At 42.2% G+C, this 24,129-nt stretch overlaps 1 protein-coding gene across 4 annotated transcripts in view; it reads right to left on the reverse strand.

Annotated features, from left to right (window-relative positions):
• The window catches only part of pcsk5b (proprotein convertase subtilisin/kexin type 5b), a 75,751-nt gene that overhangs the window by 48,368 nt on the left and 3,254 nt on the right, over positions 1-24,129 (reverse strand). For 3 of the 4 annotated variants that reach the window (XM_030416250.1, XM_030416253.1, XM_030416252.1), the window contains exons 2-9: positions 22,574-22,678; positions 14,006-14,158; positions 11,533-11,676; positions 10,500-10,576; positions 6,391-6,479; positions 5,617-5,789; positions 2,432-2,644; positions 306-406 (exon numbers count right to left, since the gene is read on the reverse strand). In XM_030416250.1, coding sequence (XP_030272110.1) covers positions 306-406; positions 2,432-2,644; positions 5,617-5,789; positions 6,391-6,479; positions 10,500-10,576; positions 11,533-11,676; positions 14,006-14,158; positions 22,574-22,678 — 1,055 coding nt within the window. Of the gene's footprint in view, positions 1-305; positions 407-2,431; positions 2,645-5,616; positions 5,790-6,390; positions 6,480-10,499; positions 10,577-11,532; positions 11,677-14,005; positions 14,159-22,573; positions 22,699-24,129 lie in introns of all 4 variants that reach the window. The other variant, XM_030416251.1, reaches the window with a different exon arrangement.

Raw genomic sequence — 24,129 nt, forward strand, 5'->3', positions numbered from 1 at the left:
TACACTTAAATGTTGCTCCAACTAATAGCAAGCATGCATGTCCTGCAATAGTGTCCATGTACAGTTCAGTTTTCCAGAAAGCTCTGAAGCCATGTACGTCTCTGAATGCCGCTGGGATTAACTGACTAAAAAGCTTTTGAAATAGTTAAATGCATCCCCACCGCTGACTTGACAATGATGCGTCTGTGAGAAAATGCTTCACGTGTTAGCCTTATAGATCACAGAGGCCGGAGGACAACAGGGCATTAGCAGGTGAGCAAGGGGCAAAGGGATGAAGTGAAGGGATGAGGTTAAGTGGATCTTACTTTGCCTCGAGGGCCAGAGCAATAATGGCAGCAGCCATGGGAGCCGAGGCCGATGTCCCTGTGTGACTGTCTGTACACCGATGTCTCAGGTCTGTTGTGATCTGTAAACAGAGGAGGGGAGAAGTGGAGTGAGGGCAGAGCCAGAGGGGGATGAAAGAGAGATGAAGAGGAATTATAGGAATGGAGAAAGTGGAAAAAGGGAAAAGAGGCACAATTTAAAAAATAAAGCGAGAAGAAAACAGATGGAGATGAAGAGAAGATCATTACAGTCAGAGGAAGAGCGGAGAAAAGTGTGACAGTGATGGGAAGGACAGGAGAGAGAAAGCCAAACAGACAGACAGACAGAGAGGGATTGAAGTCATGAGGATCAGGAGGATTTAGACACACCTGAAACTCCTGAAACTCACATTCCAGCTTTGATACACTGCCTCAGTATAGATAACACAGTCACACACACACACACACACACACGTACACAAATCACCAGTTTCCCCAAGAATTCAAGGAATCAACTGAATGCCCGAGGAGAAACAAAGGATAAAGAATAAGACGGAATTAAAAAAAGAAAAAAAAAAAGCGGAAAACATGTTGTTTAAGCTCTGTATGTCCGCGCTGATTGTATGGACTTTACACAGCCAAACAGTCAGACAGCTAACAGTGAGTCAGCCAAGAAAAGCTTGGCTAACTTCCAGTCTGATTCCTCATCAAAGGACCTTTTCTGGACCAAAAATTTCTAGGGATTATCCAACGACACACACACACACACAGACACACACACACAGAATCTTAAATGGTTTAGTAAGAAGTAAAAGTGGTCCAATACTGTTTAAGTAGACAGGACAGTGTCTGCTCGAGTAGATTAGACTGACATTTAGATAAATGAGGTTCTACTGTAAGTGTACAAAGCCGGAGGGAAACTGTGAAGGATGTGCACATGCGTGTGTGTGCGTGTGCATCCGTGTGCGTATCTCTGTGTTGTGTGTGAGTAGCATCAGTACGAGGAATGCAGCAAGAGCCTGCCAGACAAGCTAGCTCACAGTGGACAACTGTCGCTGTCCATCCGAGTGGATTCATGGCATGATTTTTGGCCCATTTGGGTCAAACCAGGCCACACTACTGGTCCCACGAGCACATACAGTACACACAATGTCAAGTTTATGCCAAATTGCATCATGATGTACTAATTATTTTCATTTTTAAATGTCCAAATCAAAATATGCACAGTATTCCATGGAAATTAACGGTTATCCAGGAAGGTAGATGCACCTCAGGAGATTTTCTTGGGTTCAAGTCCCACATTTAAGTAGAGACACGACAGATAAAATGACATCGTTACTCATGCACTGGTTAATTTTCAGATTTTGGGCTCTTTTGCCAACCTGCTGTTTCCAGATTTCGGTTCTGGAAATTTCAGAAAACTATCATTAGCAAATCAGATTACCTTGTTTGTATATTTAAAAATAAAATATCAGAAATACAAATCTATAATTCTCCTAATTAGGGCTGCACGAAATTGATTTTGTGATTATTTTGACAGATACTGCGACTGCGATATCATTCATGATTATAATGTATGAATACATTTTACATCGCAGTTTTCACTGTCATTAAAAAAACTATTAAAATCATGATGATGTGGCGTTTCTGCCAGTCTCTGCCAAACAAACATGTTTATTACATCTGGAGAGAAAAGGGTTGTGGGCCAGTTCATCTCTGCAGCGTTGCGACGTTTCATTAAAACACTGTTCTGTGCCACATTTTACCTTTATAAAATAATTGTAGTTCTTACGATTTGGTTATTGCATTTAGTCATGATGCGATTTCGATTACGTTGCGATTAGTTGTGCAGCCCTCGTCCGAATGCAAGTCATCAAATGGGAAAGTTTAACAGTGATATCTATTTTTACCCTATTGAAAGTTTAGTGTCTCCACTTAAAGCGCCACAGATACAACTTCCACACCAGGGAGGAAGTAACAAGCATTCTGGCCATGCAGCAAAATTAGGCCACGGGCACTCGTGCTCCTTTCAAGAACTAATGCGCTTATGTGTGCACACGCTCAGCAGCACTTCCACCAAATCTACCACACACACACACACACACACAGACACACACTTCAATCCTTACAATCTTTCGGTCATAGTTCTCCCCGCTGCTGTAAGTGGTGGTCAGTGTGGACGAGCACTCCTCCAGGTACCACGGCTTGCGTCCACTCTCAGCTGTGCTCGAGATGGAGATGGTGTATATGGAGTTGGTGTAGCCGTCGCAGGAGCAGTGGTCTCTGCTGCGCCCGCCGTTGCCTGAAGCCCACACGAAGATGGAGCCGCGTCCCTTCCTCCCCTGACAAAGAAAAGCAGCAGAGAGGATACATTAAGAGGCAGATTTGTCTTAATATTTCACGGGTAATTACTGTTCACCAGACTTTGTTTTGGCTTAAATGTTTTAAATGTTCTTTTAATGGCTGACTGGAGGGGAGGATAAGGTTCAGTGTTCAGAAATCACTGTAAAGGGAAGAAAAGATCAACACTAGCAGCATGAGAAGAATTGGGAAAGATCAGTAGACTGCAAAGACAGTGGAAGTCTTCAGCAGTCTGGCAACAAATCTGATGTGATTTGATCCAACTTCAGTAAATCATTATGTTTCAACTGGGCAAAAGTTTTTTTTTTCTTTCTTTTTTTTCCATTTTAAAAGCTGGCATAGCTGAGTACCACGCTGTGTTCGCGAGCTTTTCCCATGCTGCAGAGGAGAGTTCATTAAGTGACCGACAACAGATTTAGTGCATCACCAGAACCAATACTGTCAAAATCATAACTGTAAAAAGTCAGATAAAGGACATTCGTGAAAAAGATGTTTGTTCTTGTAAATAGCACATTTTATAGCAGAATATTTAATGATCCTTTTATTTATTTCAATCGTTGAAAGCATCATCTTTGAACTTATTCTTGCCATGAGGCCACTTTCTCATCTTTGCCTGTTTTATTTGTTTATCTTTATTATATTGTGCTGTTATCGCGATCCAGCCACTAGTCCGTTTTGTTTTTCTCATTCAATATTTTAGTTTGTTACATCCTTGTGGTGGGGACATTGTGTTCGTACACTGTTTTATTTTGTTTCATTATTCTTGTTAATCAGTTTTGCACGTGACTGTGTGGCTGTTTTGCTCTACCCTTTTTAAACGTGTAACTTTATTTCGAAGATGTTATGTAAACAACTGTATTATCTGTATTTTAAGAGTCACAGCAAAGTATTAAAAGACCACAAAATGCATTAGAATTTATGCAATTGTACAGGAAAAGGAAAACAAGCAATAAATCAATAAAGTCGCAAAAATGCCTGTAAAGACAAGAGTCTGTTTCTCAACAATATATGCATAAAGTAAATAATTTCTTTGTATTTTTATGTAGTTTAAGAGTGATTTTATGTACATGTATGTGCAAATAGCAAACGCCCACTGAATGTGCAGCAAGGCTGCAGTTTAATATTCAAATCCAAGTTCAAAAAGAGGTTACACAGCGCATTTTTAAAAAATGCTAATCGAGGCATTCAAAGCTTCACCAATTAATTTACTAATACAATATTCAGTCTCGATTATTTTTCACTGGAAACCTTCTGAAGCCATCTCATGCCTTTTACCATTTGATTAGAAATTGTATTTCCAGAATTGGCCATGCTGAAAATGATCTAAACCCAGGCACGGTGGAGACACACTGAAGGAGTTACACTGCTGGAGATGACCAACAGAGTTATTAAGGCAAAGTTCAGCCAGGAGTCAGAGAGAAAGTCATCTGACAAACTGACTGACACTGCAATTCACACTGTTTGTCAAGACACACACACTCATAACGCTTGTGTGCACACAGAGAAGCACACACACACACACACACACACACACACACACACACACACACACACACACACACACACGGATATAAAAGGAATAAAAGGTGGAATGGAGTTCTTCAAAAGGGGGCTTCTGTCAGGCAGCGATAAGCGAGTGGAGCCCCTCTGAGTGAGAAGGGGATCAGACAAGAGCAAACGCTGACAGATGAGAGTGATGGAGAGCTCTTTGAAGAGCAGTTAGCAAAACAAGGGAGAGGAGCAAGACGGAGAGGGAGAGGAAACAGAGCGCGGAGAGGATGATGGGAGAGAGGTGAAACACAATGTGAAACTGATGGACAGCATTCATCATCAAGTCATTGAAAGAGAGAGGAGAAAAAAAAAAGGGAAAATGTATTTATTGTTCAAAACTAATTGGCAATGAATGAATTTGATGACTGTCAGAATCTGAGATTTTGCCGAGTGCTTGAACAGAAAGATTGATTAATCAATGATGAATAGAATCCTTAGTTATAATCCTAAAATGTACTGAAGTCAGGTTTATAAGTCAGAAAACATAAAGAAAAGACATGTGAGACGTAGAGATACGTACTCCACTCATTCACAGACATACAGTAGCTACACAAGCCAGACTACAACACTTTCCACAGCTGTCAGTGGTATCTCTAACACCTCAGCGCTCCGTGATAAACCGTCTCTTCAGAGTGTCACATAGGTACATGTTATACTCACAAGCAGGCCATCTCCACTCAGCTTAACAACCACCCACACACACATAACAGCAGGGGGGCATGCCAGCACATACACATACCAAGCTTGCACTAGCTGGACAGATATCACCCTCACCTCTGTCATCTTAAAAGGCCAGCCTGTCAGGAGCGACAAAGACTCTCCTTTACCCACACTCCATACCTGTCCGTCCCTTTTTTTCCTTCCCTCTCTTTTCTCTTTTTTTTTTTTTTTTTTTTTTTTAAAAACACGCCGCAGCCTCCCAGTGAGAGTTTTCAGTTTTCTGTCTCACCTTCTCAGAGGTCTACATCTGCTTAACTTAATGGCAGAGAGCCAGCTGTTGCAAACTTCGTGAACGTGTGGATGTGTTTGTGTTTGAGACGGGAGCAGTAAATGACTTCACCCCTCTTAACCTCGGTTATAGCTTTTTCACTCCACAACACAGCACCAGCTTGTCGTTATGCAAAATAATCTATGAATATGTAAATGAATATATGCTAATCGACCAGGGCTGCTCTCTAATGTCTGGAGGAGCTTCACAGGTAGAGATAGCCGGGCAGGACTTTGGGATATTGAGTATACGAGGGTGGAAACACACACATACACACATCTGCTTGAAGTATGTGTTTATATCTTTTCTCACCATGTGAATACCAATGTCAAAGTCTTGGCTACACAATAAAGCACATGTTCATTTGTACACGTCTCGGTGTGTAAATGTGTATGCATGCATGCATGTGCCCACCATGCGGATGCCATTCTCAAAGGCCTGTCTGGCCAGAGACGCTGGTCCGTCCACAGTCTTTCCATCATCATCAGGTCCCCAGCTGGCACTGTAGATGTCGATGTGCTGCGGCTGGAGGCTCAGAGACTTGGCCTCCACCATATCCGTAACATCCCCGTCCAGCATTCGCACACCTGATACACAAACACAGAAATAATGAATTCACAAGGCAAAGTTGAATCTATCTCCTTTTTATTTACACAGAATAACCAAAGGCAACTCAAGCCATTCATTAGGCTCATCGATACATTATTGAGCTAGTATATCCATGTCAGTAAGCTTGTCTCACTAAATACCTGGCTGTCTGAAGATAGGATGACGATATGGATTTATTTTACGCCGATGGCAATAATTACCTGCTTCTCACGGCCGATACTGATAAAATAACCTATAATTTAAGTTCCTTTGGAGTTTATGTTAACCTGAGGGTATTAAATTGCTGTAATAAGATTTTTTTGTCTTGAAACTTGTATTGTAAACTGCGTTGTATTCCTCTGACACTGTTAAAATCTCTTCTTCTTCTTTGCTGCATTCTAATTTGCTCATTTCTGCAACAAGGTCCCTCAAAATCTAATCAGATCATCTGCTCTAAAGTGAGAATGAAGTTTCAATGCAATGAGCAGATGCAGCCTTAATTACACTTACAAACACATACTGATATACCTCTGCTGAATAAGTTGAATCATGGCCGTGTCAACTGTGATAAATACCAGACGACTACGATAAATCACTCACCTCCTATTCTGGCGTTGTAGGCAATTCCCACAATGCAGTCGGAGTTGTTTGCGGTTGCAGCAACTTCGCCCGCACACCGTGTCCCGTGTCTGAGGAACGAGCGGGAATGATCAGTTTATCACACACACACACACACACACACACACACACACACACACAACAGAACACATGTGTATACACAGGCAGGAGAGCACACACAAACTACCAGATAAACATGCAGCTTTTTGAAGTGGAGAGCAAGGACGCTGACATGTAAACACACATTTTCACCAAAAAAATGTGTGTATAGCTGTTTAAGCAATCCTAAACAAAATTATTTAAGTGCAGTAAGTGTTACAAATGAAGCACACATACACTATAAACATTTCAACAGTTTACTCGCTTCTTCCTCATTGGGCCCGTTGGATAATGGAAGCAGAGGCTGTTCAACATTTGTTATGCTCTAAGGACAAATGTGTTTGGAGTTCCCCGAGGCCAATGATCCCCGGACGTACAAACACACACAAACAGAGGCACAGGTTGGAGCCTTTTTACAGTTTGTGCGCCAAGCGAGCGCGCTGTACTCCCCCAGCCCACGTAGACGCACACAAAAACAATAATAACTGAAACAATCTCCAATATCAGTGATAAGTCAGACTCCTCGCACAGCTAGAAACAGACACATGCACACACAACAGGGTAACATTCCACCAGTAACTGCGGTGGTGACAATCGGCCTGGGTCAGCGACCAGCGTAAACAAACATAACTGTGTTTACGTCCGCCGCCTCCTCAGAAACACCACTTTCTGGATCGGCACAAACGTGCACACACACACACACACGCACCTCCTGCAGAGAACATCTGCATCACAACACCCCCCGGAAACGGCTCTGACCGCTGCCATGGAAACCCAGCATCTAGCTATCGAAAACCCCCCAAGGGAAGACACGGGGACTTTTTATAAAGTCCAGGGAAGCAGCCAGAGTGAGGAAAGTCTGTTTCACACTAACCTGATGATTTCAGATTAACGCTTATTGAACAACATGATCAAAGGCTTCAGAAAAGTACTGAAGCATCACTTTGCTCTCATATCTAAGGTGCACACGGCAACATCCATGCTTCTCAACTTCATCGAAAATGGTCATCCTTCTCATCTTTCTCTGCTTCTGTTTACAACATGCTCATAAGAAGTCATTTTTCATCTCTCACTTAACTTTTCTTTATCCCCCAATCTGTCAAGAATTTCACGCAAGAGTCCTCCAAGGTCCTCCACGGTCCTCTATACTGGTGAAATACTCAACAAAAGCACAGTAAAATGTAATAAAAATACGCCATTTGGTTTTGAGTACTTTACTTAAACTTGTCTCGAAATTAATGAATTGTTTTGAAAACCTGTTTTGTAAAGATTAAACGTTAAGATGGGCAGATAACATTTTGAGAGAACCTGGCTAGCTGTTCCCAAGTCTTTAAGATAAGCCAAGCTAACCAGTCTCTGGTGGAGGCTTTATATTTAAGAGCTAACATATCTTTAAGAGATTTGGGCTTTAAAGATTTAGCTAAAAGTCAAATACGTTTTACACATATGCATAAACAACTGGAATAGTTGTGGGAACCTTTGTTTTGTCCTCTGTAGAGCTGAAATGACCTTGCGAGTTTACGGAAAAGTTAACACAAATCTAACTGTGTGGATTAAAGTAAAACATATTAAATGGCTACAAATCAGCGATAGGCCCCTTAGTCACAATTAATGAGCCAAACTGCTGGCTCCCTCTTTCAAAACGCTGCGACAGTCTGCACCGAGTTCATTTCACTCCACTAATCCATAAAATCGTCTGTCTGGCGTATTTCCAGTCTTTGTGTTTACCTGCATTATCCATTTTCTACACTTCTGTGTAACAGTCACTCAGGGATCTCTCTGCGTTTCAACCAAGGCTGTACAACGTTTGTGCTGTGGATAATCGTCAGTGGGAAGAAAACGCGCTCACAAAAACAGTAATTATTCTAATGCAAACACATACAATTAACTTGGTGAAACGTTCAAAGGGATACAGCCACTTATGCTCACAATTAACTCCGTGGTACACATCAGATTTAATTTAGCTGTGTGTTTAGATACTGCGTTAACAAGTCAACACAGTAAAAATCCTCTATTTATTGGTTCTTTATTGGAATCGGGCATACAATCATTTCAGATTTTTTAAATCCATGTATGGTCCCAATCACTGACTAACAACAACAATCACTTCCAGGTACACAACCGACAGTTAATTTGCGTTTCAGAGATAGGATAATCAGGCAAAGTTGTTTATTTCTGTTGACATTTTCAGCCATAAATGTAACATTTAAAAACATATATATATTGTAAAAACTATGATATGACTTATCTGATGTTTCTGTTGTTTTTATTTCATGTTCTGTTTTGCTTTGCTCTTGATATCTAACCAACAGCATTATCTCAGAGTAACTGCTGGTTTGAGGTAAACTCAGGATATCAGTATCTTTAGTCTGACATGTATTTTAGATTAGTTAGACTAACACACTTTGAATAAACATCGCGTTCATGCCTGGCGCAGGGGTTTTCTATCTGCAAGTTATTCCAAACAATCACTGAGATCGTTCTGCTGGAGTCAAATAACAGGTAGAGAAACGAAAAAATCTCAAAACACAAGCAGTAGATGACAACATGTTGTCCTTTTAAACCTGATTAAGTTATGATGGATGATCTGTGGTCAACATTTAAAAGTCAGCAGACACAAAGAACGTCACTGATGCTGGTTCATCCACATGTTTTCCTCAGAAAGCTGTATGTGAGATAGATGCAGCGATAAGGTACGTGCTTTTTTTCCCCCTCTTGCTCACATTCAAAGCACAGCTGTTAGTGCTGTTTGTACACACTGACAGCAGCGGATTAAAATCCTCGACCATTACGTCATTCTTGTTGCTATACAACAAAGTTTGACAACAATCTGCAGTTTGCCAGATGTAGCTACAGTTAGTGTTATTCCCCAGAAATCTGACAGACTGTGGTTTTAACTTGCCGACCACATCACAACAAGCTTTCATATCTAATCAGCCCATCGGGAGACCGTACAGTTGTGTTGTGATTGAACTACAATGATCTCTAGTTTGCAAATCCCATCTGAGAATGTGTTGAATAATACTTCGGTATATATAGAAAGCAATAACGCCAGTAGTAATATGAGAAGTCAAAGAAAGCAAAGCTGTTTTTTCTATCGGCGCTCTCTGTTGACATCATAGTCAAGTATGAATTCAGCCTTAAAAGGAAACCAGCTCATTAAGCTGCATCTGTAGGCCTCATGTCTCTTTAAGACAATGCATTACCAGCAGGGACTGAACCACTGCCAAGGCACTTGGGCTGCTGCAGCCAAACACACACACACACACCAAAAATCACTCACTAAGCCAAACTGGCACAAGACAAGTGCCTGGACAAGCAAGTCTCCCTTTTTTCCTCTTACACACATACACATATACACACCAACTCTTACCAACAGAGAAACCACAACCCACCCACAAATGTCACAATCAAGTACACTAATGTAACTCATCGCACCCACAACAAGGTCAGGGCTCAGCAAATACAAACATCTCGAGCCACAGAGCTTCTGGTAAAAATCAATCAGAAACCCACTGACGCACAGAGGACCCAAAACACCGGAGCTACATCCTAATTTGCTCGGTTATTTGCTCAAGGATTTGGGGGCTGGAGGGTGGCAGTTCAGAGTCCAGCGTGGACCAGCCAACACAGAGGTGGGCTGGTAGCTGGAGAGGTGCCAGTTCACCTCTGTTGCCCTGGCAATGTGTCCTTGAGCAAGGCATCTATCCCCTCACCGCTCTGGGTGCTGTGCTACGTGCAGATACATCACTCTGACATCTCTCCACTTCAGTTGCTTTTTTATGTGGTTTTGTATGTGTGCTCAGACCTGTGTATGTGTAAAAACTATTAATCAGAGTGAAAAGATGAATTTCCCCAGGTCCCCATCTTCCACAATTAAAGCCATTATTCTGAATTCATCTTCTTCTTTTTATCATCATTACCTGAACTCTAATGTTACATTTCTCTCTCTCATTAGCTCTGGCATAGATTTTTTTTTTTTTATGTCTTACTTGTTCTCGTTGGTCGCGTCATATCGAGGCATGGGATCCATATCGTTGCCGTTGACATCAAAGCTAGCTTGAGCGTCCTGGAGGAGACACAGGAGTCAAAGCAAGTAAATCAAAAACCAAAATGAAAGTCGTAATAATGAGCAGGGGGGGAGAAAACATCCATCAGGTAAATTCATTCGGAAAGTAGGTCCAACACTCCGTGTGTGTAGGTGTGTGTGTTAATAGACCCATATAATGCCAAAAAGCATCTCTAACCCAATCAAACAGTTCACATTAGCGTCACTCACAACAGTTTTGTAAATCGAAAGCAATCAGAGCCAACTCAATCTGCTGTGCTTCTCACCCTTCGGCATAAACAAATCCAGAGCATTAAGAGTAGCTAATAACAGCAACGCAGGCGCTGTCAAACAGGGTGTGAATCACTTTATCTGCACCGTTGATTGATGGCCTTACCTGCTGCCTCAAGCCAAAAAAAGATGCTCCAACTATCTGGCCTGGAACTGAGGTAGACGTACCTCGGCATGCACATCAAGCTCGTCAGCATAGACAAGTAAACATGTACACACACAGAATACCTGCACACAAACAGGCTGGAGGAAGCTCCCCTTTGGAATGTAATCCATTTCTCACAATCATCTGATCCAAAGTACAGTACCACAGTCTACTTGAAGTTGCTACTTGCCGTGAAATTCCTCTGTTCCAACATGAAAGGGCTTACGATAAAACATGTGGTTTATCTTGAGTATCCAAGCCGTGATTTGCTGTTGAATGCCTTTTTTTTTATGTATTTTAAATGGGGCTGACAGCTAGTTCCATTATAATTGAGAGAAGACAGATGTCTGTAAGGCCGATATCACCAAAACTGGGCAACTTACACCAAAAAAAAAGGAGATAGATAATTAGCAGAGCAGGTATAAGGAATGATTTTTATGCTGATTTTGGGTGAAATGTCCCTATTTCCCTATATATCCTTTAATTCGACACACACACAGCCACTCATAGCCGCCCTACATGCGCATACATACACACTCACGTAGTTCTGAACGAGGTCTGGGTGGTTCCTCTCAATGCCGTCATCCAATATGGTCACCACCACATTTTTACCCGTGTATCCCATCTTCCAGGCCCCCATGATGTTCATGTCGGACTGGCAGTTATGGATGTCGCCGTTGCAGTGCTGGAGAGATTGTGGCAGGAGACGAGGAGAGAAGATGAGGACAACGAAACAAACAAAAACAAAAATTCATCAGGGTCTCGCAGATCCGTGAGTGTGTCCACATGCTGAAAATGTTCCATCTAACTTACAGCAAGTCTGAGGGTAAGACTGAGGGAACTGTCAGACACAAACCAGTCCAAACAAGTCAAAGACAAGTCTCAAAGTGTTTCAAAAGTGAAATCTCCGACAGCTTTCATATGTATCTGTGCAAATATACAGCCCATGTTGGAAAAGAATGAATCGTTAGGTATGAAATCCACAAGTCTGTTTAATTGTTCAACAAATTGGACACACTTAATGAGCTCAATGAAAACCTCATCAACATCTGAGATCAGAGAGTGGAAACAACAAATTACTTTCTTTAATTTAATCCTCTTCAAAATTGTCCCAGGTTCCCCTTCACTGGTCCGTAAGCAAACGTGTAAACGTTCCCTACAAAAATGGAGTACTTGTGCTACAGCTAATCTACCTTTACATGTTTTGTTAATCAGAATCTTCTTAAGCCGAGTAATCGCAATCCAATATCTTTAACAATGAATGCTTTTCAAATGCATTGTATGTGCATCAAACTGCTGGTTTGCATGCCAGACAGACATTTAGATACACAACCATCCACCTAAAAATATGATGATTTAGATTTTTGAGTCTCTTTACAACGCAATCAAACTCTGTACAGAGCTTCAGTGTGTTCAAATTCATGTCTGAGTAACTCTTCATACCTCCACCAAGGCCCAACAGCCCCCTTTGATTCAAACGAGCTCTGATCCAATATCAAACTGTGTCAGTAAATTTTAAACCACTCATAACTGCTTCATCATAATTTTAAGCTCAACAAATCTAGTATCCGCATCAAAGTGTACTCACTCACAGACACCAGCCACCTAAATACACCTGACTTTTTTTTTAATCTTCCATCATTTTTCCATGAATCATTCAGAATCAAAATCAGAATCAGTAATCCTTTTATGCCCCACAAACGGGGAAATTTGTTTGACGGGGCAGCCAAAGGACAGAATATTACAAAAAACAAAACCAATAGCAAAAATAAAAACAATATAATTAAAAAGGTAAAAAAAATAATGGACTTTTAAATACATATCAGCATGATGATTCTCTGAGAAATTAACAAAAATGTAGAGAACAACAACCCCATTTTGCAATGTTAAACAAAATGAGAAACCAGTCCCTTTGTCCAGACCTGGACTAAAAGTTAATGGAGTCTGTTCTGGACTGAGACCCATCCTCCATCAAAGTTTCATGGAAATTTGTTCAGGGGTTTTTGTGTAATCCCGCTGACAAACTGACCACAAAATGGACAAGGATGAAAACATCCCTTCCTTGGCAGAACTACCAAAATAATTTTGTTGAATCACCATTAGATACAAAAAAAATATACAAATGGACAACCTGACAAAAACATGTCACTAACAGAAACTGTCAAACTGTGCTATGGCTATGTCAGGTGCTTTGATGACCAGAGGAAGCCTTTCCTTCTATGTAGACATGAAAAACACACATCAAGTTCAGAGAGTTCTGTCCTAAACCGAGAAAAATATGTTTAAAGCTTCTGGTCAAAGTACTAGGAGTTATCTATACAAAGTTAACAATTGACAGAGCTTAGGACATTCAACCACACACACACACACACACACACACACACACACACACACACACACACACACACACACACACATCACTAAAAGAGCAATGATCTGAGAGAGTAAGCAAACACTTGTGATAAGGCTGCAAATCTCTGCAATGCGAATTTGAGCGCACTGTGAGTCTGTGTGTGTGTGTGTGTGTGTGTGTGTGTGTGTGTGTGTGTGTGTGTGTGTGTGTGTGTGTGTGTGCGTGTGCGTGTGTGTGTGCGACACAGCCCATCACAGAGGAACGATTTTGAACTACAGGAACACACCGTCGTGTATTTCTACCTCTGTGGGCTTTCCCGTGACAAATGCTTGTAGAAATTTCGTATCACCTTGACCCTAAATTATCTCTTTTCAAATTGAGGAAAGGCAAATATTTCATTACTACGGCTCCTCTATTCTTTCATTCGGTAACAGCACGCAGACAAATCCCTCCGCTCCACTGACCCTGCAGTAATCAGGATCGTGCCACGACCTCGGCTGACCTTTGACCTACAAACTGGATAAATGTGGGCAAATAACACAGTGCGCGATTCTCCGAGAAGAATAGATGAACACAGCACAGATGAGACTGAACATTATATTTTACGCTGGGCTCTGTTTCTCAGAGAACTTTTTCCGGTGTGGATAGACTGTGTACTCACAATGTACCACATACTGCTCCACTTGGCGTCGTTATAGAATATGTTGTTCTGGGCCGGCGTGCTTTGGGCGGGGCTTGACAGAGAAAGGGGCGGGACTGGTTTGTAATCCCTCTTGATCCTCCTCTTCACCACCTGCTGCTGTATCCACTCCACCTGAAACACACAAGCACAGACAGGAGATAGCAGAAACTGAGCAAGGGATCCAATAATATCACGCAGTAGCAACATCACTTGACTCATAGTAACAATCAGTCAACAGGTGGAATTTTATATGGATAATCTCTCCATTTTAAATTAGAGCCACAGTGATTAGTTGATTAACTGACTGAAAGAAAATTCACCAGCAACTATTTCCCATCATCGTTTCAGTGACTTTTCAAACAAAAATGCAAACATTTGCTGGTTCTAGTCATTGAAGACAGAGAATGAAGTTGACATTTGATTCAACAAAGAAGCTATTTCAAGACGTCACTTTAAGCTAAATAGACTAAATGATGAATCGTGAAAATAATCAAGAGATTAATCTACGATGTAAACGACAATAGTTGCATCTCTGGTTTCAATGTGGCAAAGCTGAACAAAACAAGGCAACGTCATTGTTTTAAAAGACCGTCATTCAGAGGCATCGCCAGAAATCTTGATATGTCATTCATAAGGCATTCTTTTAGCCACCTAAAAGTTGCACATTCTAATCATTTTAGTGTTGGCCTATGAGACTTTTACAGTAGACACATTTTTTTTTCTCTCCATCAGTTCATTTCTCCCCGTCTGCAAAATGGACAGACTAACACACACACATGTGCTCCAAAAGACATAAATGTCTCTCAGGTAACATCAATCTCTCAGATGTTATGGGCCTGCTTCAAGGCGCGAGGCATTCCTTGGCAGGAATCTCACTCCACTTTCAGACGGAATTTTTTCCGATTTCAAAATCAGCATTGTTGGATCTGAATTGGGAGGGCTGGACCCACTCGCTTGGCCCTGGTCACTTCTTTTTACAACCCTGAAATCTTGTGTTTAGTCTAGCTGAAGTCCCGCAGACTTCATCTGTCTGAAAGGTTTTCACGTACCAGCAGTGACGAAAGCACAAAACTGAAATTCAACTGGCACAACACTCTGAGGGATCGCGTGTAATGCTGTACGGGAATTCAGAGATGTAAATATTTCTGTAATATATCGACATGTAGCTTTTCTTTTTTATTGTAGCTTCAGAGACTACATGAAGATCTTTTATATACTCTAGGATGAGAGCATGAACAGATGAAATGTTGTGGTAAAGCTACTGCTTATTTATACACTATTTTCAAAGTGTGCAATCCTCCTGAAAATCATCGCCGAACCATCTCACTGTGAGCTAAAAGTGTCGACCCGTATGCATGATGTAAAGGCAGGGAAACTCTGCGCATAACAGATAATCAATAGAATAATTTCACACAGAACAAGCGTTTTTGTTTTGTTGCTCGGTTTGCTGGATCCAGAAGTCTGAGGCTTCAGTGAACAATGTCCACTCCAACCGCGAAGACGAAGCATTTCTCCACATCAATACAGGCTACAGCAGACAGAGAGGAGAGGAGAGGAGAGGAGAAGAGAGAAAAGCTGACAGAAAATGACTGCAGAGTGATTATCTGGTCTCATGCACTGAAACAATCTGCCAGGCTCTCCAGAGAGTTGGAGAGGGAGGCAACGAGACAAGATAAGACGAGAGAAGGGGAGGTGATAAAGAGCTGAAGAGAACAAGTCCCAGGAGAGTCAATAAAAAAAGACCGAGCTGCAAGAGGAGAGAAATGAAAACAAACAGAGAATGAGACTCAAAGACAGCAACTGAGGAGAGGAAGATTGATTTTATAAATAACATTGATTTAATAACTCAAGTATGCAGCTCTTTATAGATCGCGAAGGCGGGAGAGGAAAAAAACGATCTTGCACGTGACGTAATTTAATAACTCGAGAGTGCAGACCTCACTTTTAAGAGAGCGAGATATGAGGGAAAGAGAGAAGAGGCGAATGGTAAACCACAGACAAAGGGTAAAAATCCATGAGAGATATTTAGTTTTAGCCTGGTGCTCCTCCGTCTGCTGAGGTCTCAGCTCATTTCACTCCAAGTTCTGTCAGGACCATCAACTTCAAAAGCAACCGTTTACACAGGCCATTAGCCTCAAAACAACGCCGTCATCAGGAATTGTGCATGCGCGTGTCTGTGCAAAACCACTGGTGTATCATTACAATTTGCATACATTAGCATAGCTTCAACCCGCAATCTTTGATCAGCAGTGTAACTCTTAACTGCGCTTGGCCTTAACTTGGTAATTCCTAGAGTCTGAGGATGAATGCATCACTGGCTCTCATCTCGCCACCAATCCTCTCCGCCATTAATGCTTCTACAGGCTGACAAGATAGAGCCAAGACTTTACAGATTTTGCCAAAGCTGGATTGCAATTAGTGTGTCGTTCACCTCAGACGTCTCTGACAAGGCCCAAGAATTTAAAGGATTTCCGAACACTTTGCTGAACTTGACTGATGAACAAAAGGACATCGACCCATGAGCCTCAAGTTTTGATAACTACGCAAAGCTAATGACCAGGGTGAGGGTACAATGACCCGTTTTCCGGCAGGGAACCATTGCCTCAGACTTGGAGATGCTGACTGTCACCCCAACCGCTTCACACTCAGCTGCAAACCTCCCCAGTGTCTGCTGGAAGTCACCGACAGAAGAAGCCAGGAGAACCAAGTCATCTGCAAAAAGCTGGGACACAATTCTGAGGTCCACAAACTGGACACTCTCCTCACCACCGCTGCGCCTTGAGATTTTGTCCACGAACATCACAAACAGGATCGGAGACAAGTGACAACCCTGGCACAGTCCAACACCCACTACAACTGGCATTTGGGTCAGCAACAGTAAACAGATTTGGATCACTGGATGGTCAAGTTTAATTATTGCTGTATACTTCATATCCTACATAATGACATAAGCACTTCTATTGCATTTCTTTTATCTACACATTTTCTGTTTCAGAGGCACAAGAAGAGGAAAACCACTTCGTCTTCTGCAAAAGAAAAGTATTAAAACCACTGACCAATAATATCAATATGAGTATAAAAGGTAAAGGACAAATAAATAGGCCTCAGTCGGAGGTTTCGCTGGGAATGTGGGCGATGCTGCAGTGCTGACATTAATATCTTGATGTCCAAACAACTCTGCTGGTGTTTATATATATGAACAACTCAGCCTCTGCTCTCAGAGGGACTGACAATTTGCTTTTATTGATTTTTCTAGCAACACACAGTAGATCATGTTCAAAAAGAGCTTAGTCAAATAATAATGCAACCCAGCATTCAAAAGAGTTGAGACACTGTCTGAAATGTAAATAAATACAGAATGAAATCATTTGCAAACCAGCTGTGTTTTATGATGTGTTCCCGAGCCCGCGCAGGCCGAGCAATATCCTTTATACAGCATGTGTTGCACAAAGCGGTGGACCTCGCCTCATCCTTGCTCGCGAGCGACTGAGCCTTTGGAGGACGCCCCTTTCACATCCAATCCTGATACCATCACCTGTTACAAATCAACCCGTTTACCTGTTGAATGTTCCAAACAGGTGTTTTGCACAGCGAAAAACGTCCCAACTTCTTTGGAATTGGGCTTGTAACAATCATTTAATCTTCAATATTCTTTTGTCCTCAATTTGAAAGATAACCTGAGGCAGGTAAATTCAATTCAACAGCTTTTTCTAAAGCTATCAAGGGCAACGCCATCCTTTGTTGTCCCTGCTAAAAATCACTCACTGGTAACAGCTTTCAGCTATCCACATCAATTGTGTCACGTCTGCCAGTCCCTTTCCCAACAAAGACAATATTGCCCTCTATTACCGCCTCTAAAACTTGCTCATGTATCACTGCCTTTGTTTCAATGCCAATTCGCTGCCGGGCTCCGAGGCATGACGATTTGGATCTGCTCCATTCATTTAACTCCAGCTTGGTGGAGCAGAGGAATGATCTGCTGATCAGCACCTGTACCTCTGTCACCCTCCTTTATTGTTTTTCTCCCACTCCCTCTGCTTTCCCACTCTGTCTCTCTCCCTCTTCTGCGTCTTCCTCTCTTTCGTTGCATTTCAGGTCTTCTCCTCTCTCTCTCTGCAGATGCCCATTTTTCTCAGAGATCAGCTGTCTTTCTCTCCCGTTCCCACTCCAGCCCCCTTCCTCCCTCTCTCCCTCTCTCTCTCTCTCATTTGCTCTCTGTGTAAGGGTTTGCAGGTGGCTCTTGCTGGCTGGGTCAGTAACCAGGGGAAACTGGGGAAGAGTTCACTTCAATAGAACAAATGGGAACAAATTGATCCACTTTCACTGCTGTTTTTTTTTTTAGAGACGCCGTCGAGTTTCAGGCAAAAGAACTGAAGCTGCGAGTTTTAAAAAAGGTCAAAGGCTAGTGTAGCAGGACGCCCATAACAGCCTTTGGACAAGAAGCCAGTTCTGTTGCTCTCTTAAGTGCAATTCAGAGCCTCAGCCCAAACGCAGCACACAGTCGCACAACTTTTCACAGATGGTTTGAGCCCCGTGGTGCTGTGCTGGCCAGCTGTAGGTGTTCATCTCAGGGCGTCGACTAATGGTTCATCTGTTAAACAAATTCGAGGCAAAAACAGATTCTACGGCAGACTGTCACACAGGCATCCAGACATTATGGAAATCTGTACATGGGACACTGTGGAGTCTCAAAATATCTGTGCGTATGCAAATTCCCTCCACAGGTCCCCACAGGTACACAAGCTCCGTCTGCGCTGTCGCCTTGATGCTGCCAGTGTCCTTGTCATCCACACACTGAATACAGTGGGCTCTAAAGGCAGTTGGGGGATTTTAATGAATGAATATATCCTGGTTTAACTTTCTAATAATTGTATATGAGCTCACTGAAATAGATTTACTATGTGGTCAAATATGTCCCCGATGTGGGATTACTTCTAGAAGCCTGCAACTCATAAATACTAAAAAACACTGTAATTTGATTTTGTCGTCACAGCCATTTTGCATTTCAGTGTATCCCAGTGAGAATTCAGCTGCAGACCACACCTGGCTCTTAGTTTCCCTGCATGTCTGGATAAATGACTTGAAGTAAACAAGAGCCTCGATAAGTGAATCCGGCTGGAAACACCATGCTTCTGCAACAGAACACCGTGGACAGACAGCCACGGAGGCGTTCAGAAGTTGTTTCTCTCTACTAATCTCTGCACAGACTTCAAAAGGACATCATTAAAATAAAAAATAAAAAAAGAGAGAGGCAACCACTGTAGTACTGTAATTGCTGTTTACAGTAAACTTGGAATTGCTGGAAATAGATTTCAGACGTAGTGTACTTGAACTCATTTCACACCGAAAACGAATAACAGTGCAGGAGCTACAACAAAAAAAAAGTCTGTGGCTTTCCAAATGCTCTCGGAACTCCCAGTATGAATGAGTCATGGGCGTACGTCAGCACTGCTGCGCAAGGTGCAATCTAATGCTGCCTTAGACACAAAGAGAAGATATCGAAACAAACCGGTTTGAATATGCCATTTTAATTGCCGCCACGTCATATTTTATCACTCTCAAACTGTTTAAGAAGGACTGTGATAAACAAAAAGGGAAAGCGAAACACAAAACTGCAAATGTACATTTAAGATTTAACCGTTTTGTTTAGTTTGGGTGCAGTAAGATAAAGAGTAGAATTATTATTTATCATCTTTAGACCATAAAACTAGTTTGACCTTCACTGTCTGCTCAGACAGTTTGGTGGTATAAGAAATACTGGTCATCAATAATAAACCAATAATGGGAACAGTTGGCGACGTGCAGCTATCATGAAGACACGCTCTCTCCAGGCCAGTGGCCTTGGATGAGTCATTTCACAGCCTGCAGGAATAAGTGGTCTTTGACCTGAGAGGCAAGTGACACTGCAGTTAGGCAGATGCCATAAAGCGGTAATCTGTGCTGTACTGCATCACCATGGTAACATGCGTGCCAACGAGTACTGTGGATGGCAGGGTGCGCCTTTCATGGCACCGCTACACCCATCTGACTCACTCACACACAAACACACACGGCTGTCATTATTACAAAACCTGATTGCAAAACATCATTAGCAGTGTGCCAGACTGCGCCGGTGCCAAAGTAGTTGTCATGTGGATCCCAAACCCACAGACAGGTCCGCAGATTACGCTGAAACCAAAGCCGGTCTGGGGAAAACACTGACAGCTCCATTCCTCTCCACTCCGCTTTTCCTTTATTTGGATTCTCTAATCCATCTTTCCCCTCTTCCCTTCAATTTCCAGCTCCTCTTCACTCTCCTTCTGCTGTAATAGCTCCTTTTCCTTTTTCTGTCCTTAACCTCTCCTCTCTGATCTAGTCTTCTAAAATCTCAGTCTCTCAGCCAGCTGGCATCAGGACACAAACCTTCTTCCACCATGGCACAGTGTCAGGCCCGAGAGAGGAAGAGAACCAAAGATGGAGGGAGGGAGATGAGTCTGCTGAAAGCAACAGTGATAAAAGGAGGAAGGAGAGGGAAAGAAAAGGGATGACAGGTAAGGACAGTAGGTGGACGGAACAAGCCGAGTGGACCAAAAACAATTACAGAGAGGACAGAACGCTGCAGAAAAGAGATGGTAGTCAACAAGATAAGTGGATAATGGAAGGTGAGAGTCACTGTCTTCTATTTTCTTTGTTTGGCTCAAGACGTCCTGTTCCAAGCTTTTTATAATCACTAGTTATCATTGATGACAAATCAATATCGTTCCTCAGCAATCCATTAATGCGTATGTAGAGACACAAACAAACTTACAATCTTACATGCTCTTGAATCCTCGGTTCAAAACACACACACAAGCGCACACAAACACAAACAAGCGCACACAAACACACACAAGCACGCGCACACACACACAAGCACACACAAGCATGCACACACACACACTCTGCTCCTGGATGAAAACTGTGAATCTCTAAAGAGTCTACATTTTTCAAATCTGACATGAATGGAAAGTTTCACCGGATCTGTGGAGTTTTGTCTTGTCTGTTTGATAAAGTGACCCACCTCAACAAGTAAAGTTTGTGCCAGATACAAAAAAACTTCTAGGAGCAAAACATTTTCACGTAAGACATTTCCACAAGCGGTCCTGTCCTTAAACCCCAGTTGAAGCTATCCACTTTAGCGCATCGGTAAAAAAAAAAAAAAAGGCTCCACCGTGTGCTCCCAAAGATTGATTTAGCAACTTGTTCTGGTGTTCAGGCTTCATTAATAACTCAGCCAGGGTTTAGTGACCTGGTGCAGTAATGAGAGGAGAACTGACCGGGGGAGGAATAAGAGTGTACCTTAGGTCAAACACGTGTTTGATGAGCTGGGTCACTCAAATCGACTCACCAAAAACATATTGGTGAGTTGACAAAGAAGATTACAACTTTCTCATATGCTTTGACGTGTGGCTGTAGTATAACACGGTGCTGTAGAAAATGTATTCCACATCATCCAGGTTGAAAGTGGTTGAGAGTTTAATTATGACAGACAGCCTGGTGCCTTTGGTTAAATCAGGCTAACCTGCTATAATGCAGGTTATTTTCATGGAAGCAGCTGCCATGGTAGGACAGGGCTTATCTGTGACCCATGTACTTGGAATTGGAAAACCTAGGATTTCCCAGAATTCCATTTAGTTGATTCTACAAACTGGCAAAGTCCTGCGATCTGGGACACTACCCTGTCCACCAAGCGGCCTTGTGTACCTTGCACCTCTCTGGCAGGATAAAGGCAGTCGGGTAGACCTGCGATGATGTGACAATAATCAATAAAGAAGAAACACACCAGCACGAAAAGCAAATTCAACAGCATTTTTGTTTCGTGCAACTCTTTGGGATCGCACAGTGACATGAAGGAGCAATTAGAAGTTGTTGGCGGGGCGGATTTTTGCCCTTTTTTAAGGAAAAGCATATTCAAACAATGCTTTATCTCAAACATATATCCATTCATCCATCAAAACTGAAGTTGCCGGGTTTGAGGAATAGAAAAGTTGCACAATGAGGCCTCATTTATCACACGGCTTTGTTCAGGACTGTGATCAATGCAGCATGAAATGATAGGGAAACTGAGATTTCTCTGAATAGTAGTAGTGTTCATGTACTCATAAACACTATCACTGCAATAAACCCATTCATTTGTAGGTCTTGTCGGCAAGAACAAGGGCAAGAGAGCGGAGTCGAGCAAGTTGGTGTGACAAGTGTATTTCACACATTGTTCAGGCCTGAAAAACAGCATACCCAACTTGTCTCCTGTATGTGTTTTAGTTCATTTTATACCACGGAAATAGTGGTTTAACAAAATAACGGTAACTCAAGGCGCACTAGCTTGCTTTTTCCAGGACTCTCACATACACCTCATCAAAAGATGGAGCGCCACACTCCACAACGGAGCGAAACGTATCCATCGACGGTACCCAGGAAAAGCTAGTATTTCTGAGTTTCTGAGTTGTTTTGTTAAACTGTTAGCAGTTTCATTTAAATGCACAAGAAACATACACTAAATACACAGAATGAACAGTACAACAGGCTTACTTTGGGCTCCATGGAGATGAAACTATGGCGACCACGGCTGGACAAAGTCGACCTCTTGATGGTCCGACTATGGAAGAAGTGATAGTGGTCTTTGAGATCCCCAATCTGCAAAACACAAATACAGACTTAAGAAAGTATTAATTCATTCCATAACTCTTTCTCTCTCACCATAACTCATTTGTGTAGTTACGCCGTTGTGTTAATGTCATAAGTTTTGTTGAACACTTTAAAACACTCAGAGAAAAAAGAGAGAGGGACATGGACTCAAAGGTGAGATGGGTAGGTGAGTCAGGTAGACAAAGAGAGAAACAGAAAGACAAGAAGAGAGTCAGATAAATGTACAGACACGCACAAACAGACAAAGACTTTGAGTGACAGATAGATGAGGAGGCCGGAGGATCCACACACACAGACAATGACAGACAGACGGCAAGCTGCTGGACGGTGATTAGTTTTAATAATTGATAAAGACCATACAATCCCTCAGATGACTGTCATGGCTGCCAAGGGTCCTATGGTGCGTCACTGATCCATGGCTGAGCTCCACCACCACAGAGCCCATTAGATCAGCTTTCAGCTCAGTGCTCATGCATATACACATTCTGCAACTCCCAGACTGATAGGATAAGAAACAAGACGGTGCCAATGGGCCTCGCTGGATCATCTTTCAGCAAACACCAAACATTAGCTGAACACGCAGCACACATCAGAGGTCTTGGGTACCCAGATTAACCAGTGTCTGACAAAGGAGGGGCTGCTGGAAACGCTCTAAACACAGAGAATTTTAAAAAAAAGAAGGTCTAAACTTCTGCTGCACTGTATGTTTGAATCCATCTACAGTCTTTCTTTTTTAAAAATCCCAAATTTCAGAGTGACATATTCAAATTAACCTCCATCGTCACCGTTTACACCTCTTCAGCCGGTTTACACCTTTACATTCCATATGCAGCTTGTTAACCTGTTTGCTGTGTACTGTTGTGATTTAATAACCTCCACAGAGAATCACAACTTCAGCATGACCTTCAGTTACCGGGAAATATGTCGAAACATATTCGTGAAGCGAAACCAAACTCACTTCGCTGATTCATGAAGTCTTGCATCACACACTTTCTGTTTTTGCTGAAAGGCGATAAGACCTTCGCCATGGAAATTATTCCACAAGTGTGTCATAGCTGACATAAGCTGAATAACGTGCGGTTCAGATACATGCTTGCTGTCGACATTTGACAAGAGGACAACTGCCGTCACATAAAAAGATGAGAGCTCTAACACACGGCTGAATTCTGCCGTCGTGGAGTATAAATCCCACCCGTCTCCAGAAGGATGAAGAGAATGACAAAATACGCCATACGCCATCTGTCGTCATATAACAGCCACAATTTTGATGTCACGTCAAGAATAATGTTGATGTTTATTTCACCTGTTTTCATTCGCAGACAAATGTGGACACATATGTGCGGGTCAGTTTCTTTATTCTGTTCAGCAGTGTCACACCACAGAATAATCAACATTAACATTCATCCATATCCCCCTAACCTCCTAACCCTTACAGCTGC

This window comes from Sparus aurata, chromosome 5 (genome assembly GCF_900880675.1).
Source record: "Sparus aurata chromosome 5, fSpaAur1.1, whole genome shotgun sequence".
Taxonomy (NCBI): Eukaryota; Metazoa; Chordata; class Actinopteri; order Spariformes; family Sparidae; genus Sparus; species Sparus aurata.